The sequence below is a fragment of the Neodiprion pinetum genome, chromosome 7 (assembly GCF_021155775.2).
Source record: "Neodiprion pinetum isolate iyNeoPine1 chromosome 7, iyNeoPine1.2, whole genome shotgun sequence".
NCBI classification, from domain to species: Eukaryota; Metazoa; Arthropoda; class Insecta; order Hymenoptera; family Diprionidae; genus Neodiprion; species Neodiprion pinetum.
In genome coordinates, this window is record NC_060238.1 from 13,281,241 (window position 1) to 13,298,589 (window position 17,349).

General features: G+C 41.7%; 1 protein-coding gene across 1 annotated transcript in view; it reads left to right on the forward strand.

Annotated features, from left to right (window-relative positions):
• The window catches only part of Fife (regulating synaptic membrane exocytosis protein fife), a 2,091,151-nt gene that overhangs the window by 1,058,400 nt on the left and 1,015,402 nt on the right, over positions 1-17,349 (forward strand). Inside the window, exon 9 of the mRNA XM_069137999.1 lies at positions 6,986-7,190. Coding sequence (XP_068994100.1) covers positions 6,986-7,190 — 205 coding nt within the window. The remainder of the gene's footprint in view (positions 1-6,985; positions 7,191-17,349) is intronic.

A 17,349-nucleotide genomic window follows, 5' to 3' on the forward strand; every position in this document is an offset into this window, starting at 1 on the left:
GCTGGAGGATGATTTGGTTTCTGGTGTTAAAATATTTCATTTCCTCAACATGTTCAGCGTTTTTCGTTATATTGAATTTACAACACAAGACACAGTTTGCCTTTAAACTTCCCACTTTTCGTAGCATTTTCTTCAGTCTTGCAACGACGAGGTGTTTCGCATCTTCCAAAAACCTGTTCAAATCTTTATGCCGCAGATTGATAATGGCTCCCGTTCGAATTCGACTCTCGAAAGCTGTCTCCAAATCTTCCCACCGTACTCGATCGCTTCTTCGTCGGCTTCGTAATCCGTCACCCACTTTTTGAAATTGTTGAAATTTGACTGTCAACGATTTCAGAATTCCAATTGTAGTCAAAATTCTTGTCTTCTCCCCGATCGTTGAGGCGTTGTTGCGTAAGATTTTATTCAAAAGCCTGGTATTTTGGGTTCCGAATCGAATCCATTTTGCAATTTCTGCCGGTGACGATTTTTCAGATAAAATCTTGAACGCCGTTTCCATAATTTGTATTAATTTCAAAAACTTTTCGGAATCCATGTTTCTTCTTCTTTCGATCTCACACACACTTGACAAAGATAGAGTTGCGAAGCTTCCTCTAGAATGACCGCTCTACGCTGACCCGGTCTCTTTTATGCTAATTGCGATGTCACCATCCGGTCGTTTAACGTGAAAGAATGTATTCGAAGTACGTGGAAAATATTGTTTTTCACCTGGAGCAAACTATTGGCTTACAATAAATTCTATTAATATTTTTTTCGAATGTGAAATTTCCGCTCTGGGCTATTAGCGTGAAAGTTTACGGATCGTCATCGGCATTCCCTGTCTATCTAATCGCGATGTCACCATCCGGTCGATTAACGTAAAAGAATGTATTCGAAGTACGTGGAAAATATTATTTTTCGTCTGAGGCAAACTATTAGCGTGAAATCTAATTGCGATGTCGCCATCCGGTCGATTAACGTAAAAGAATGTATTCGAAGTACGTGGAAAAATATTGTTTTTCGTGTCTATCTAATCGCGATGTCACCATCCGGTCGATTAACGTAAAAGAATGTATTCGAAGTACGTGGAAAATATTATTTTTCGTCTGAGGCAAACTATTAGCGCGAAATCTAATTGCGATGTCGCCATCCGGTCGATTAACGTAAAAGAATGTATTCGAAGTACGTGGAAAATATTGTTTTTCGTGTCTATCTAATCGCGATGTCACCATCCGGTCGATTAACGTAAAAGAATGTATTCGAAGTACGTACTATTAGCGTGAAAGTTTACGGATCGTCATCGGCATTCCCTGTCTATCTAATCGCGATGTCACCATCCGGTCCATTAACGTAAAAGAATGTATTCGAAGTACGTGGAAAATATTATTTTTCGCCTGGGGCAAACTATTGGCTATATATCAAAAAAAAAGGCCGCCGTCAAAATGGCCGCCATCACAAAATCATGACCGCCATCAAAAAATGGCCGCCGTCAAAATGGCCATCGCCAAAATTGCCGCCATCGAAAAAATCATGACCGCCATCAAAAATGGCCGCCGTCAAAATGGCCTCCATCACAAAATCAAAATTGCCGCCATCGAAAAAAATCATGACCGCCATCAAAAATGGCCGCCGTCAAAATGGCCATCGTCAAAATTGCCGCCATCGAAAAAATCATGACCGCCATCAAAAATGGCCGCCGTCAAAATGGCCATCGTCAAAATTGCCGCCATCGAAAAAATCATGGCCTCCATCAAAAATAGCCGCCGTCAAAATGGCCATCATCACAAAATCAAAATTGCCGCCATCGAAAAAATCATGACCGCCATCAAAAATGGCCGCCGTCAAATGGCCGCCATCACAAAATCAAAATTGCCGCCATCGAAAAAATCATGACCGCCATCAAAACTGGCCGCCGTCAAAATGGCCATCATCACAAAATCAAAATTGCCCGCCTATCGAAAAAATCAAAATGGCCGCCATCAAAAAAAAATGGCTGCCGTCGAAATGACCGCTGGTCGGCTTGGTCGGTAAAGAAGGTGTTTCTATCCAGAACCCCCCTTGCTTATCTACTCACGGCTGGGTGTGGATGCGGTCATCGATAGCCGCTCATCGTGATCACTATTACTCACCCCGTAACACACATATAGCAAATGTAAAAAAAATATTCTCAAAGAGCAGGAAATTTTCAACAAAAAACTCCGCACTCCCAAAACTCTACCACCAATATTTATAATTTGAATTTGGAGGTGAAGATAGGGCTGAAAACGGGCGATGTGACGACCATGCGCTCGGCACGATTCGCTCGTATTGACAACAAAATTCTTTTCAACCCAACAAATCACATCATACATCATACATCATACGTAGTATTAAAGTTCGAAACACAATTTTGGATGTTCGGATGTTCGGATGTTCGGAAAGTGACGTCACCGAAATTTTTTCTCCCATGACGTCATCGATCTATCGTCATCGTCGTCGACGAAAATAAGCTAGTCGAATTTCTTGGTCCGGAAACAACCGTGGAGTAGAGAAGACGTATGAGAATCGCGCTCCACAGATTTCGAGTACCAGGTCTACCTCGTGGATCCTCGTGCGCTCCGCTATCTGGTGAAACACGACTTCCAGGACAAGCGCTCCATAGTTCCTGCGCTCCAGGTTCGCTACCTGGTGTAACTCAACTTCCAGGACAGGCGCTTCGTATTTTCTGCGTGCCACGTCCACTACCTGGTGAAACGTGACTTCTAGGACAAGCGCTCGGTATTTTCTGCACTCCAGGTCCTTGACTTTAGACCTTCAGGAATAATTTTCCGTAGTTCTGGCTGTCCAGGTCCTCCACCTGGTGGATCTCGACCTCCAAGTCTCGCACTCCGTAGTTCTGGTGAATGTCCTTGTTAGTACCATTTACCTTCTGGTGAATGAACTTCCATGAGAAGCGCACCATAGTTTCTGCGTTACAGATCGTCTACATGGTGAATGTTGAACTTCCGGAGAAGCGCACTGTAGTTTCTGCGCCTCAGGTCCTTCACCTGGTGAATTTCGACCTCCAGGACCAGCGCTCCGTAGTTCCTGCGTTTCAAGTCCTTTACATGGTGAATTTCGACCTCCAGGACGAGTGTTCCGTAGTTCGTGCTCAGTGCAGTGAGCAGTGATGGCGTGAGGTAATTTGTCATGCAAATATTGCGCAACGATTATATAGGTATTTATATGTTTATTCAAACAGAGAATTGAATGATGATTGATAACAAAAATGGTAAAAGGAAGTGTTAACGTTATATTATATTAAATTAGACGTGCGTTACGCCTGGAAGCAGTATTGAGACTGCTCGCACGGCCTCTCGCCGGGCTCGGCGACAGTGCATATGAAGTGCATAATCGCGTAATTTGAGCACTGCTGCCGATAAGAAAGCCAAGCGCATAAGGCGGGCCACGCTGCATGATAAATTTTGCACTCATCTAAATGATCCCCGGCATGTTCCTACGAGAGGATATAAACTGTTACATTTCATTAGAAATGTTCCAGCTCCATCACAATCTCATTGATCTCATAACATCTGGTAAAACACTGATAACGAGTAAGCAAGTGCAGCGAACGCACGAGCACAAAATCCAGGTACACTAGGCATCCGACCCCGAGCAAGCCATAGCGAGCGAGAGTTTTACAGCTAGTATGAATATTAAGGAACCAAAAGTTTAGGTACCATTTAAGATACATGAATGAACAATGATATGTGGAAAAAAAAATTCTTTCACAATTTTTCAATTAATCATGCTCTTGTTAATCAAGTCATTCTTACAATTAGTGGATCAACATTAAAACCCCTATAATTTTCACACTAAAAACCTGAAAATTGTTCAAACGTCTGGAATTCATTCTTTAGAGGGTTTGAAAGAGATCCCCGTTTATAAACTTTTTTAATTTAGATTTTTCATGTTTTAATCAAGAATTTAAGGAATGAATATGTTAAAAAATCAAATAGCGCTACCAGCAGTAACCTTTTGATTTCAGTTCCTATCCATTGAATTGTATCTTTTGTTACAAAAATTTTTCCATGCTTCTTTATAAATAAATGCCGATGTCCTTGTATTTTCAATAGTTTCTGAGATATTTCAATTTCAAAGGTGGAAAAAAATGTTGACAATCTTTTCAAATAAATAAACGCGGATGTCATTGCCGTATTTGCAATAGGTTATAAGCATTTTGATTTGAAAGTCGGAAAGAAATGTTTGCATATTTTTTTTTTATAAATGAAAATAAGTCAATAAATAATCAAGTTGAAGCTTCGACTCAAAGCTCACTTCATTTACTACTTAATAGTGTATAAAAACGATTGTGAGTGATAAATAACCCAAAAAAATGTCAACTTCGTAGACATGAGAATATTTGAAATTATGTGGTAAATAGGAAAAAAATATTTTCATCAAAAAGTCAGAATGGTTGTTTTGATTTTTTTTTTTTCATTCTCGAAAAAAAATATAGCACGGATGTTCAGTTGTTTATAATAGATTGTTTATAACACGGAATTTCTCTTAAACCCTTTGAAGAATGGATTCCCGAAGTTGTAAAAATTTTCGCATTTTTAGTTTTGAACCGAAAGAGGTTTTTGTGTTGATTTACAAGTTGTGAAAATGACTTGATTAACAAGAGCATGATTAATCGAAAAAATGCAAATTTTTTTTTCTACAGATTATCGTTCATTTGTGTTTCTAAATGGTACATGAACTTTTTTGTTCCTTGATATTCATATTTGATGGGTTAAAAAAATCTTCTTGTGAATATCAGCGAATCGTGCCAAGAGCACGGTCGTCACGTCACCCGTTTTCAGCCCTATCTTCATATCTAGATTGAAATTATAAATATTGGTGGTAGAGTTTCGGGGACTTTTTGTTGGAAATTTCTTCCTCTTTAAGAATCTCTTTTTACATTTGCTACATGTGCAACAGTTTACGAAATATTCACGAAAAGAAAGGTGCCTGTTGAGTAGACTACTAGTACAAACGATTACTCGTTGGTACAAACATGCAAAAACGATTTATCGCTGTTACAAACAGGTACAATCTATATCATCGTTGGTATAAGCTAGTACAAACGATTACTCGTCGATACAAATGGGTACAAAGAATTTATCGGTGATACAAGCACGTACAAACGATATAATCGTCGGTACAAGCTAGTACAAATGATTACTTGTTCGTACAAGCGGGTACAAACGATATCTTAGTGGTACAAGCAGGTACAAATGATATACCCTTCGATATATATTAGTAAAAACAAGAATAAAAAATCAAAAAAAAAAATTTTTTTCTCAAAATAACATTGGTAAAAACGAGTGCAGACGATTTTCTTCACAATGGCATCAACGCAAATTCTATATTTTAACATGAGTTGCGGACCAATTTTTCTTCCCCCATATTTTTCCCCCTTCAGGTACAAACGAAATTTGAGATGGTACAAGACGGTACACACCGACTACAATCGATGAAAACAAAAAATAAATACCTTACCGTTCCGCGGGTTGCCAACTTCACATCTTAGGTCTCCTGCGCACCTCTATTTACACTCCTTGTGGTTCGTCCGCCATATCGCGCCGCTGTGGTCAGTCTGACAATTCCTTGTCTGTGTGCTGCGAGCATGGCTATGCCTGCTGACTCTGTATGTGTGTCGTCACTGCTTTCGAGTTAATTATTAATTGTTAGTCGTCGTACCGCTTATATGTACGGCTCAGCTGGTGGCTTTTGGGTAGGCCGTCCAGCTGACCGTTACACATGCAGCCGGTACCTTAATACAGCATAGGCGGCGCGTATGCAACCTCGATTTGATAAGATGTCATGTAGAGCCGATCCCGCGACTAATCGTTAAATCAAGGTCCATGTGTACCTCACTTCCAGGTGTAAATCTCGAATAGAGTAAATAGTTATTTTCTAGTATTGTCCAGAAGTTTACAGCATAACTAAGTCAAAGCTAGCTTCTCTGGTGTAACTGCTTCAAAAGGGAGCTATGAATTGCTCAAGTACTGGTTTATTAAAAAATAAAAAGATTTTACGATAGCTCCCTTCGCAATGAAAAGAAAAAAAAAAATCTGCCAGATAGGTGAATAAGGCAAAAGAAAATCCAACAGAACTTCACTCTCAAAATGATCGTTTCGAAGTTACGGCCTACCAAACGACTAGTAGAGCGAAAAACGGACTTCACGTTGGTCTGAGAGAAACACGTCGGAAAACGTTTTTTTTAGCGTTACTTTTTACTGCCATAAAAAGGGTCTATCAATCGGTCCGAAAAAGTTTCGCGATAATCTTGAAAACGGCTTGATGAAAAATCTGAAACTAACATAACTTGGCAACTGAATAAAAAGAGTATGAAAAGATGTTAAAAAAAAAAAATAACAAATTCATGACATTTTTTAAAAACAGGATTGTCGGTCAAAGATTCAAATTCGATTTATGTTCGATAGAACCGTAAGTTTAAGTCGAACAGTACATGACAATTTTTCATACACATTTGTGGTTGTAAAATCCTGAAAGTGACAGATTTTTTCATTGCGCTGTTTCCACATCATCGCAGGAGTTCGTTGGACAAATCGACAGACCAATATCTAGACTTACATTTCTCTTAGAACCTGTTTTTAAAACTCTAGAGGTTAGATAATGTGAAGATTTGTTGAAATTATAAAAAGGGAGTCTTGACCGAAACAAATACTCTTTTTATGTTATCATAGGCGATAAAAAGTGAAAACAGAAAATGAAGTCACTGAATAATTCAATAAGAGTAAAAAAAATCCAATAACAGTATTTATTTCTCAAATATTCGTATGTCTTGAAATTCACCATTAATACTGTTCAGCGTAATACCTAGTTATAAACTTTGTTGCGAAAATTTAATAAGAAGGTGATACTTTCCAGGAAGTTGAAAGTTGAACGATGTCGGATAAAAGCAAAATTTTGAAACATTTTTTGTTATCTATGAAATGCCCTTCTCTTATTGAACGTGCTTTTAAAACTTTGACGGCAGGTGCGCGGGAACCTGAAGAAAGATCAGTGCCCTCACGACGACCATCATTCCGTGCGGTCAAGTCGGTTCTACCGTACGACATGGAGGCGGATGAAGAGAAAGTAATAAACCTGGACACGGCGCTGACGTCCGAAGTCACAGCGTCCCAAGCACCAGCCCTCGTCCTTGACGATGATCGACGTAGTCGACGAAGAGGCTCACAGCTGTAAGAAGTTTGTGATGATGTTAATTTATCTTGTAAAATAAGTACACCAAAATTTTGAGTTACACACATATTTCAAATCCATGCCCTTATCTTAATCTCCGAAGAAATTATTTGGTTTGCCGAACATCGATACTTTTACTAATATCAGATGATTGTCGTATAGTGGTTCATTCCATCAAATTATCATGTCCATATGTAATATTCCAAATGGCTAGCCCACATGCCACAGTAATGCCAAATGGCATAAGCATGGAAATCGTAATTGATAAAAAAAGGCCACATTAAAATTCAATATCCAAAAAGAACCCAGCTACCTCACGCCTGCAACATGGTTCTTGACATGGCGATGTCCATGCGAGCCTCGTGCACCTAGCCTCTTAGCAATCTTTCCTGCTAGCAGCCACGTGATCAGCCCACATTAGTTTAAGGTGCGCATTTGATGTCTCGCTGTAACACTTTTCCAATGAAAGGCAGTCATTTCATACCGCGCATGATCAAGGGTAGGTCCCTGGCACTCGTATGAATTCTTGTAGAGAACTGTGTCCGCTTATGACTGCTCCATTTAGATTGCATTATGCGGCACTGGCATGCCCCCGCCGCCCACCCCTCTTGCGGCAACGTCCCTCACCGGCCCTAACCAGCCATAGTAGTAGCGTGGCGGCGCGGCGCGGAAAATTGCTAGCGCCACGTAAATGCTGGCGATATTTGTAAGACAACTCTCTAACTTGAATCCCAATGACCAGGTCAAGGTCTGACATACAGTTAGTCACGTCGTGGTAGCTGCACCGGCCAAATCAACACACTAAAAGAAACTGAATATGAGATTTTCTTACTTTTTGATTACTAATTTATAACCACAATACTAAATTTATTACCCCCACTAGTTCAGCGTAATGGTTTTGTGGCGTAGCATTGATCAAAGCTGCATCAGCCATATTGTAACTTACCGATATTTCACACCATCAAGGTGTACCCTACGTCAAAATTTGTTACTTTCTTATTACTTTTTGACGATATCAACCAATCATAAGGAATACTAACATATAAGGAGGTGAACAACTCTTATTACGGGTGATGAAATATTTTGGTTTTCAATAAACACTATTCACATTTTATGTGTGCTTTATATAAGATTGATCCACGCCGCGCGCCGGATAACGAGATTGTCGGCGCGCGCACGTGCCTCGGCTCAATTATTATTATTTAAAAAATATTCTCCATTGATTCTCTAATTTGAAACTCACCTATCTTCTAGAAAATTGATTAAGGTATGCGATTGTATTTTTTTTTTTTGGAATCTTACAGCGCGGTTACGATTATGAAAATCATATTTGAAAATTAATTGTTTATAATAATCTTCAATTGTTACTTTCATTTCTAGCTTCTCCCTCTCTAACACCTTCCTCACTACATACCGCTGTCATGCGAAAATTACGCAACGCATATATACAGGGTGTCCCTAAATTGCCTCCCACGGACTAGCCAGCATGATACCTCGTTAGAATCCAACCGAGAATTTTTTTTCTGGAAGCTCGTCCGACGCATAGTTTTTGAATTATAAGCGATAGCGCTAGACCAATCAGAGTGCACCATTTTATCTAGATTGGCCGCCACGGAAATTGCTGTTTTTTTCGTCTGGGTGAATTATTATTATTCGTTTACGAATTAAATATCGGCACCTCCCCTCTTTCGCTGCTGTACCCCTTATGCTTGAGGATGCGCTTCTGTTTACACACACAAGTGTGCGCCCATGGATGTGCGGCCGGCAGCGTGTGCCACGGCAACAATACCGAGGTCAGCGCCCGAAAAGGGGTACAGCAGCGAGAGAGGGGAGGTGCCGATATTTAATTCGTAAACGAATAATAATAATTTACCCAGACGAACAAAACAGCAATTTCCGTGGCGGCAAACCTAGATGAAATGGTGCACTCTGATTGGCCTAGCGCTATCGCTTATAATTCAAAAACTATGCGTCGGACGAGCTTCCGGAAAAGAAATTCTCGGTTGGATTTTAACGAGGTATCTTGCTGGCTAGTCCGTGGGAGGCAATTTAGGGACACCCTGTATATTCATACGTTTATTCAAAAATAGAGAATTACGTTATAATGGATAACAAAAATTGTGAGTGCAGGCGTTAACGCTATATTAAATTTATATATAAGCAGAACTAGGCGTGCGTTACGCCGGGAAGCAGTATTGAGACTGGCTACCCGGCCTCTCGCCAGGCTCAGCGCCAGTGTATATAAAGTGCATATAATCGCGTAATTTGAGCACTGCTGCCGATAAGGAAGCCAAGCGCGCAAGGCGGGCTATGCTGCACGATGAATTTCGCACTTATTTAAATGATCCCCGGCATGTTCCGACGAGAGGATATAGAACTGTTACGTTTCATGACAAATGTTCCAACTCTATCATATCCCCTGACAAAGACATAGGCCCGTCTCTGCGGCTTCTGATTTCTCGTAGGACTCTTTCGTTACGTTTATCCTGTTCCTCAATCTTGCGTTTCAATTTCTTTCGTTCTACTACTTCTAAAGCAGAGGAATTCCTTTGGCAACAATATCCGATGGGCGCTGAAATATAGGTGGGTATATTAAATTTCAACAGCAAGAGTGAAATCGACAAGACGGATATCGTTCCAGAAATGGCAGCTATTGATGGGATCCCTATACCTTTGAAGTTAGCCCATGTATTCTTGACCCGAAAGGTCGCTTTGTTATACGCGAGGACACTCTCAAGGTCTAAAATGGCATGTCATTGATCCTTGAGGGCATCCAAGATAATCACGTGATGTAATACAATTTCCCGGCTTGTTACAAATTTGTTTAGCGGGGAAATGGTATCTGCGTCTATTTCTGTTAATTGAAAAGTCATATGTTCTACGATTAATTTGACTCGCATTGTCAAAGGTTGAAGTTCACAGCTCTGATTCGTCGTTATCAGGGATGGCTTGATGATTTGAATAATGAAAGTCTGCATCGAAGAGCATGTTATGGTTACCTCAATTGGCTTCGAAGGTAAGATTATTTGTGATCCCTGCGTTCTTATATAAGCAATATCTGTGAGGAAAAAACGACTTAGGATGCATTCTCGTGTATTGGGATCGGTTATTTTCTCACAAAGTTCTATAGTATCGTTGCAATGTCCCACATCACGGTAATCAGCAATAAAGTAATCGGTCATCTGTTTCAGTTGAGAAAATGTGACTTCTCTTATAAAATTCTTACGTACTAATTTCAAAACATATGTTGGGTTGAGCGTTACATAAGTATGATTCATTCTTACGGGTACCAGGGTATTCTGAATTATTACCCAAGGTTCCTTTTCTAAGTAAGGCACTGTCAGTATATAGATAAGTTTGCCTTTATTTGTGGTTATAGTTGAATCACTTATTTCAATAAACTTTTTGTTATTCTCCTTCTTAATAGGTATTGGTGTCTTTTTGCCATTGACGTTGAAAGCTTGAAGAGCTGTCATAAGCTCCTTTGGAGTGAAAAGGGTATTATCGATGATACCATGCCTTCCTAATTGGATTGCAGTCATTACCAAATCGACAAGTCGTTGCAGTTCCTTAATTTCGAATAAACTTAGAGTTATAGCTTCCATGTATTTCTGATAAGCAAGCGCTTCGTTACCTTTTATTTTAAATGATTTTAACTGTCCCCATACAGTTTCCAAAGAGTGTTTGAGTTTGAGCTAATTTGTATTCAAGATGTTAATTTGGACTTGATTGATGTGAAAGGACTTTGTTACCACAAGATTTAGAGTGTCCGTTACATTTTTTAGTGAGGCTAGATTCCCATTAATTATTTGCAAATCGTCCGCGTCAGCAGTTCCATGAATTGATTTTTGAATTATTCCCAAAAAGTTAAACATTTCTCTTTTCGGTCTGATGTTCGGCGAGAGATAAGATTTCCTTGGGGGATACATTTCATTAGCCAGACCCGTCAGAAGGATATGTTTTCCAAATACTGTCTCAACTTCGGGTGATGCTTCGTAAGTAACATCGCTCGACGCGCGCGCTTTCGGAGTACTTGTTTTGGTTCCGTGGGGTTAAGATTCACTTAATTAACAGGGGCAGCGCGTCATTCAAAGAATAGGCGCACCCAAGACTAAAACGACTTCCAAAATAGTCTTGTGTGACGAGGCACGGGCAAATTCTAAATCTAAAGCGTCCAGGGCGGACCAGGCGAGGGATCGCTGACCAGGATTCCAGTGGTCCAGATAGGTATCCCGTATCGTCTGGAGGCCTCCGAGTTTGTTGTGGATGTCGAGTAATGGTTTGGTGAACCCACTTGCGTCAATGGATTGGAATACCATCCATCTTTCCTGATACATGTGTACTTCGCCCACTTCCTCCTGGAGTAATGTCCCATTGATAACAGAGACATCGGAGTAGGCTGGGGATAGACTGCTACACCTATAACAAAAGAAACTAAGACTCTATTCCGTGGAGATCCAATCGTTACCCTGAACCCGTTTCAATTCAATTCTAGGAATTGGATCGGTTTCCCTTGGTCCGGTGTCGTATTCGTAGTACGGTTTAGTATTATTCAGATGGGTCTTCCAATGAGATGCTGTGAAATCATCCGTGGTTTTCTTGTAAGTAATATTTCCTTTTTGTTCGTTGATCCCGACGACGATGAATGGTCCATTCCAAATCCTCTCCAAGTCGTTCTGTCGTGTATGGTTCTTGATCATTACTTTATCTCCCACTTGATATAAAGGAGTTTGTCGTCGTGTTCCTTGGTCCACTTGTTTTTGGTTTTTCTCTCTGGATTTGGCAAGCCCGACCATGGCTTTCTCGAACCGTTCCTCCCATTTTCGTATCCACAACATTTTTTTATGAATCACGGTTTCCAATCGGTTTTCGCGGAAACCGTCATGATTGTTAGCTTCATGACAAAACATGAGGTTGTGAGGCGTTTCACCCGTTGATTGATGAACGGAAGTGTTATAGGCACGTGCCATTTCTGTTAAAACCTTGTCCCAAGTGTGTACTCTCTCTTTGCAGGCAGTTCGAATATAGTCTTTTGAGACACTATGCATCCGTTCTATAGAGCCGTTCGACTGCGGGTGATATGCAGTCGTGGTGATATGTTTGATATTATGGTGTTCGAAAAAGGAATCGGTCAGCTCGTTACAAAATTCCTTTCCCATGTCCGTCAGAATTACTTTGGGGCACCCGAAGTTACCTATCCAGTACTTTGATTGAGCTTTGATAACTTCTGTCGCGGTTTTGTTTGTAAGTGGGGCACATTTAATAAATTTGGTAATCGAATCCTGCATCCTGAGGATATATTGGTGTTTATTCCAAGATTCGACCAGAGGTCCGACGATATCTATTGAAATTTGATCATTAGGTTTTTCAGCGAAGGTTTCAAAAAAAAAAGCTGGTGATTTCATTTGTTTCCTTTCTTTTTCATACATCTGACACGTGGGGCATGCCGGGATAAAGGTATTGATATCATCCTCCATACGTGACCATACGGCCGTTTCTTTCACTCGGTCGATCGTTTTTGCTAGGCCGAAGTGTCCATTAATCTCGTCGTGAGTGCTGGCCATGATTTCTCTTTGTTGCTGTTTGTTAGGCACGTCCTTTCCTGTCAAGCAAAATGATATGTCTGCACCCGAATCCTGACGTATCCTCTTAAGATCTTCGATGATCGAATTGGCTTCTTCTTCGGTGATTTTTCTAGGGTCAATCCAGAAGTACATCTTTTCATACCTTTTCGGGTGAATGTAGTTTTTGAGTTTCTCATGTCTATCAGTCTGATGTTTTGGTATAATCAGGGTCTTGTCAGAGGCATCATTTTCTTCAAAGGTGATCTTCACCCATCTGCCGTCCTCCCCTTTTCGATTACGGTTGGGAACGAGTTTGATGTGAGATTTCGTTCTGCCTGTTGTAAGTAACAATCTCTCGATGTCAATATGGCATGCGGCAATATGGTGGACCCACTTGGGATTCCTGTCAATGGGTGTGACTTCGTATAGTTCCTTTTTCAGTTCGGTGAGTTTTCCAAAACTTTCTTCCTTTGTGCAAAAGACTCTAGACAACTCATCCGCTACTACATTACTTTTTCCCGAAACATGTTCTATCAGAAATGAGTATTCCTCCAACCTCAATCTCCAACGCAACAGGCATTTACTGGGGTCTACGCAATTTTTCAGCCATACGAGTGCACGATGATCGGTGCGGATGATGAAAAGTTTATCCGATGTATTAAGCAAATATACTCTTAGCTCTTGACGGACGACACAACAGCAAGCATCTCCTTCTCTGTCGTGCTGTAATTCTTTTCCGCATCATTCAAGGTTCGAGATAAGAAGTATATGGGGTGGCCGTCGTGAGATAGTACGGCTCCAATTCCATCGTTTGACGCGTCGGTGGTTACAACGTATTGTTTAGATGGGTCTGATCTCACTAGTATCGGTGGCGTGACCAACTTTTTTTTCAGGGTTTTGAAGGCTTCTTGGCAGACTGCTGACTAATCCCATGGGGTGTCCTTTCTTGTTAACCTTGCTAATGGTTTTGCTAACATCGAATAGTTTTGTATAAGCTTTTGGTAATATTCCGTCAAACCAAGAAAGGATCGAATTGTCTTAACGTTGACTGGAACGGGTAATTGTTGAATCGCTCTGGTCTTCTCCGGATCTGGTTTGCTTCCTTCGTCAGTGATGACATATCCGAGGTATCTCACTTCAGTTTTTATGAAGGCGCACTTCTCTGGTTGGAGTTTCAGATTACATTGTCTTAAACGCTGAAATACGGTTCTTACATGTCGATGGTGTTCTTTCTCCGTTTCGCCAAAAATTATTATGTCATCAATATAGACGCAACAAATCTAGTGATTCAATTCTCTTAGTGCGTCGTTCATCATGCGTTGGAAGGTCGCAGGAGCGTTTTGTAATCCGAAAGGCATTTGTTGGTATTCAAAATGCCCGTCGGGGGTTGAGAAGGCAGTATATTTCTTGGAGTCAGCAGCCATGTTGATCTGGTGGAAGCCTGCGGCCATGTCTACAGTAGTAAAGAACTTGGCCCTTCCCATGTGGTCGAGCGAATCATCGTTCATCGGTATCGGATAAGCATAAGGGCTACTGCTTGCTTTGTTTCTCCAAATTTTATTACAGCACACTGTAGTAGCCCCCGTGAAACTGAACATACGCGGGCCCCTGTAGGCACTCGTCCTCTAGTTCGTCCTCCTGTCCCTCTATTTCCTCTTCCTCTGACTGGAGTTCCGCCGACTTGCAATTGACTTGGTTGTTGGGCAGTTTGTCTTTGAGGCTGGCGTTTTGAAAATTTGCGTCTCGCTTATTGCCATTAGTATTGGAGCGTTGGTCGTTCCGTGGTCGGCGCGGAGCGTAACAGTTCCAGCTGTAGTGTCCTTTGTTTCAGCAGTTATGACATACTGCTTATTGTTCATGGGCGGTCCGATGTGTGTTACAGGTGTGGCATTCACATCTCTGGAGTTCTTCATCTTCATCTTGTTCCGCTTCGTCGTGGTGATGAACAGACGCTGGTGGTCGATGAGTTGACCTTGGCAAGTTCGTCGAGGTTCTTTGTTGTACGTGGAATCTTCGCGTATCTGATGCGCTGCCTGGCCCGTAAATTTGTGACTTGTTCCAAAACGTGGGTTTCGAGGCCGTGTCGTTGCTGTTCATCAGCATTTGTTGCTGCTGCATTCGGAAATTTAATTTCTCGCTTTCGGCTTCTTTTGCGGCCTTCTGGGCTTCGAGTAACTTGAAGTACGAACAGTTTTCGTTTTGATGGAAAATTCTCGGATTGAGTCCGTGCAGATAGTACTGGCACACTCTATTTTCGAGGTCTTGAAGATTAGGATCGATGTTCGCTCGTGGTTGTTGATTCGAGAAGGCAGCTACAAGATCTTAATAGATCTGATTGAATTTGAAATTGTGGGCGTCCACAGCGTCCCCATCTTGGCCTGTTCTGCCAAGCTCCATTTCCTATGTGTCGGCACTTTTCTCGAAAATGACGGCTGATCTCATGACTTCGAGTGAAGTAGGGTTGTACGAGGTCTCCTCTGGTTGATGGTCTTCTGAAGAGCTCCTCCCGTTTTCAAGCTGATCATCATGCTCAAAAGCGGGAAACGTTGGGTCGGCATAACTACCATATCGGCGGCTTTTACTTGCATGATCCAAGCGTGTACATATTGGCCTGCTTTACCTTTTAGTCTGCAATCAATCATCTTGATGGCTTGAAACGCGGGTAGAAAATCTTGGATCGCGTGGGGCTCGTCCGCTGCGCGAGTTGGTTCTCCGGGGTATCTTCCGGCCGCATTGGGGCGCAGGCTGACATCGTTTAAGTAAGCTTTCGTTCGTGCATACGGGCCTGGGTCTCTAGTATTCCGAGGGGGAAACACGTCTCGGGGTGGCGTAGTTGCCGGTAGTTGAGTTCTCGTTTGGTTTCTTCGAGCGAGTTCCTCAATGTTCTTTATTATCCCCTGTTGTTGGCATAAAGCTTCTGTATCATTCAACAACTGGGTCATACTGAACCTCACAGTGTCCGGACGACGATGTGATAAAGCAGCAGACATTTCCAAGGCTCTTTGAAGTTCGTTCTCTTCTTGCTGTTCTAGACAACGACGCGGGACGTTGCCACGGATATTGCTACCAGTATCTCGTGGGATTTCGTAATCCATCGGACCAATAGGCCACTGTGGACTCGGCCTCGGTGTTAGCTGTACGTTCGGCATCCGTGATAAACGTCGGCTTTCCTCGAGAACGCACCGCAATGTCGAATCCGTATCCCACAAGATATCATGGTTTACATTGACTCGCGCGGTGGAGAATCAGTCGTTTTCTAATAAGCGATTTTGGTGAGGGATCGGTATAGGCATCGTATTTATACCTTGATGGTCCGAGTCTGAATTGGCTGTGGAGCCCACCTCATTGATGCGCGTGTCGGTGGCAGCAATCGGTTTTGAGCGAGCCCGTATAATGCCGAGTAACGTGGTGGGTTCGTTACGGTTGAAGGAGCTATCTGAGTAGGACCTTCCACCTCCGATTCTACGAGACGCGCGGTATCTACTTGAATTTGCGGTATTGCTCCGGTATGGTTTTCGGGCAGTCTCACAATATAAGAACCATTCGGATCATCGTCAGTTGTTAAGCGATAATAGTTATTGATTGCTTCTCGATTGGTATTACTATTCGTAAGAGCTTCCTCTAGACGATTTTCTTTGATTAATTGGTTATTCGATTGTTGCATTTCCTGAAACATTTGGTTGATGACGCTTTTAAGCGTGTCTTCGGGACGCGGAACTGTCTCAGAGTTTCGACTTATTTCTACATTATTGCGACGAATGAAGTCGTGTTTACGGCGTTCTTGATTTCTCTATTGAATAAAATGGGTAACCTCTTCTATAGGCAAAGCTTTACGGTGAGCAAGTTGACGCGCAGTGAACCTCTCTTCGTTCAATTGCTCTAGACCAAGACGGTATCTGCCCATTGCAGTTAAATCATTACGTTCGGTGGCTTCTTGTAGCTCATTCACAAGCTGAGTCATTTGGTTTGTCAAATCCCAAAATCTCTTTTCAAATCGGGATTCAGAAGTGACGGACTGTTCATCCCCTGCAGTTTCAACAATAGTAGGAGGTACTGCCGATCTCCGGTCATTGTTTCTGTTCACATCCATTGTGAGTTTATTTTTTTAAATTTACCTTGAATCAAGCTTTGACTTTATTTATTTGAATGATTCAAGTTTGTCCATCAAATTCTTAGTTTTGTTAACGATTTTTCTTCGATACGTTTATAGTGACTCGAGTAAGTAACAATATGCCTGTACTTACGCTAGGAGTAGCCAAATTGAGGTGTGAAACATCACTCTCGAAGATCGTGGTAGCTGTCGGTACGAGGCTTCGATGTCCTGGAGTCTCTGACAGGCACCGGGGGCAAGAATATAAGAGCAGTTCGCGTCTGAGTGTCCTTATTCTCACTTCACTTCACTTCGATGGTTTAAACGCGAAGTTTATTGTATCTAAGGAGTGCAGAATTTTCTTCTTGCTTCCTTTTTAATAAATACACAAGTTCACTATGGAAATTGTCCAGTGTGGAATCAGGCCGTCTACACTCAGTCCCTGATTATCAAGCGGTCTACACACAGCTCTTGATTGTCTACGCAAGGCGGCCCTTTACTCTA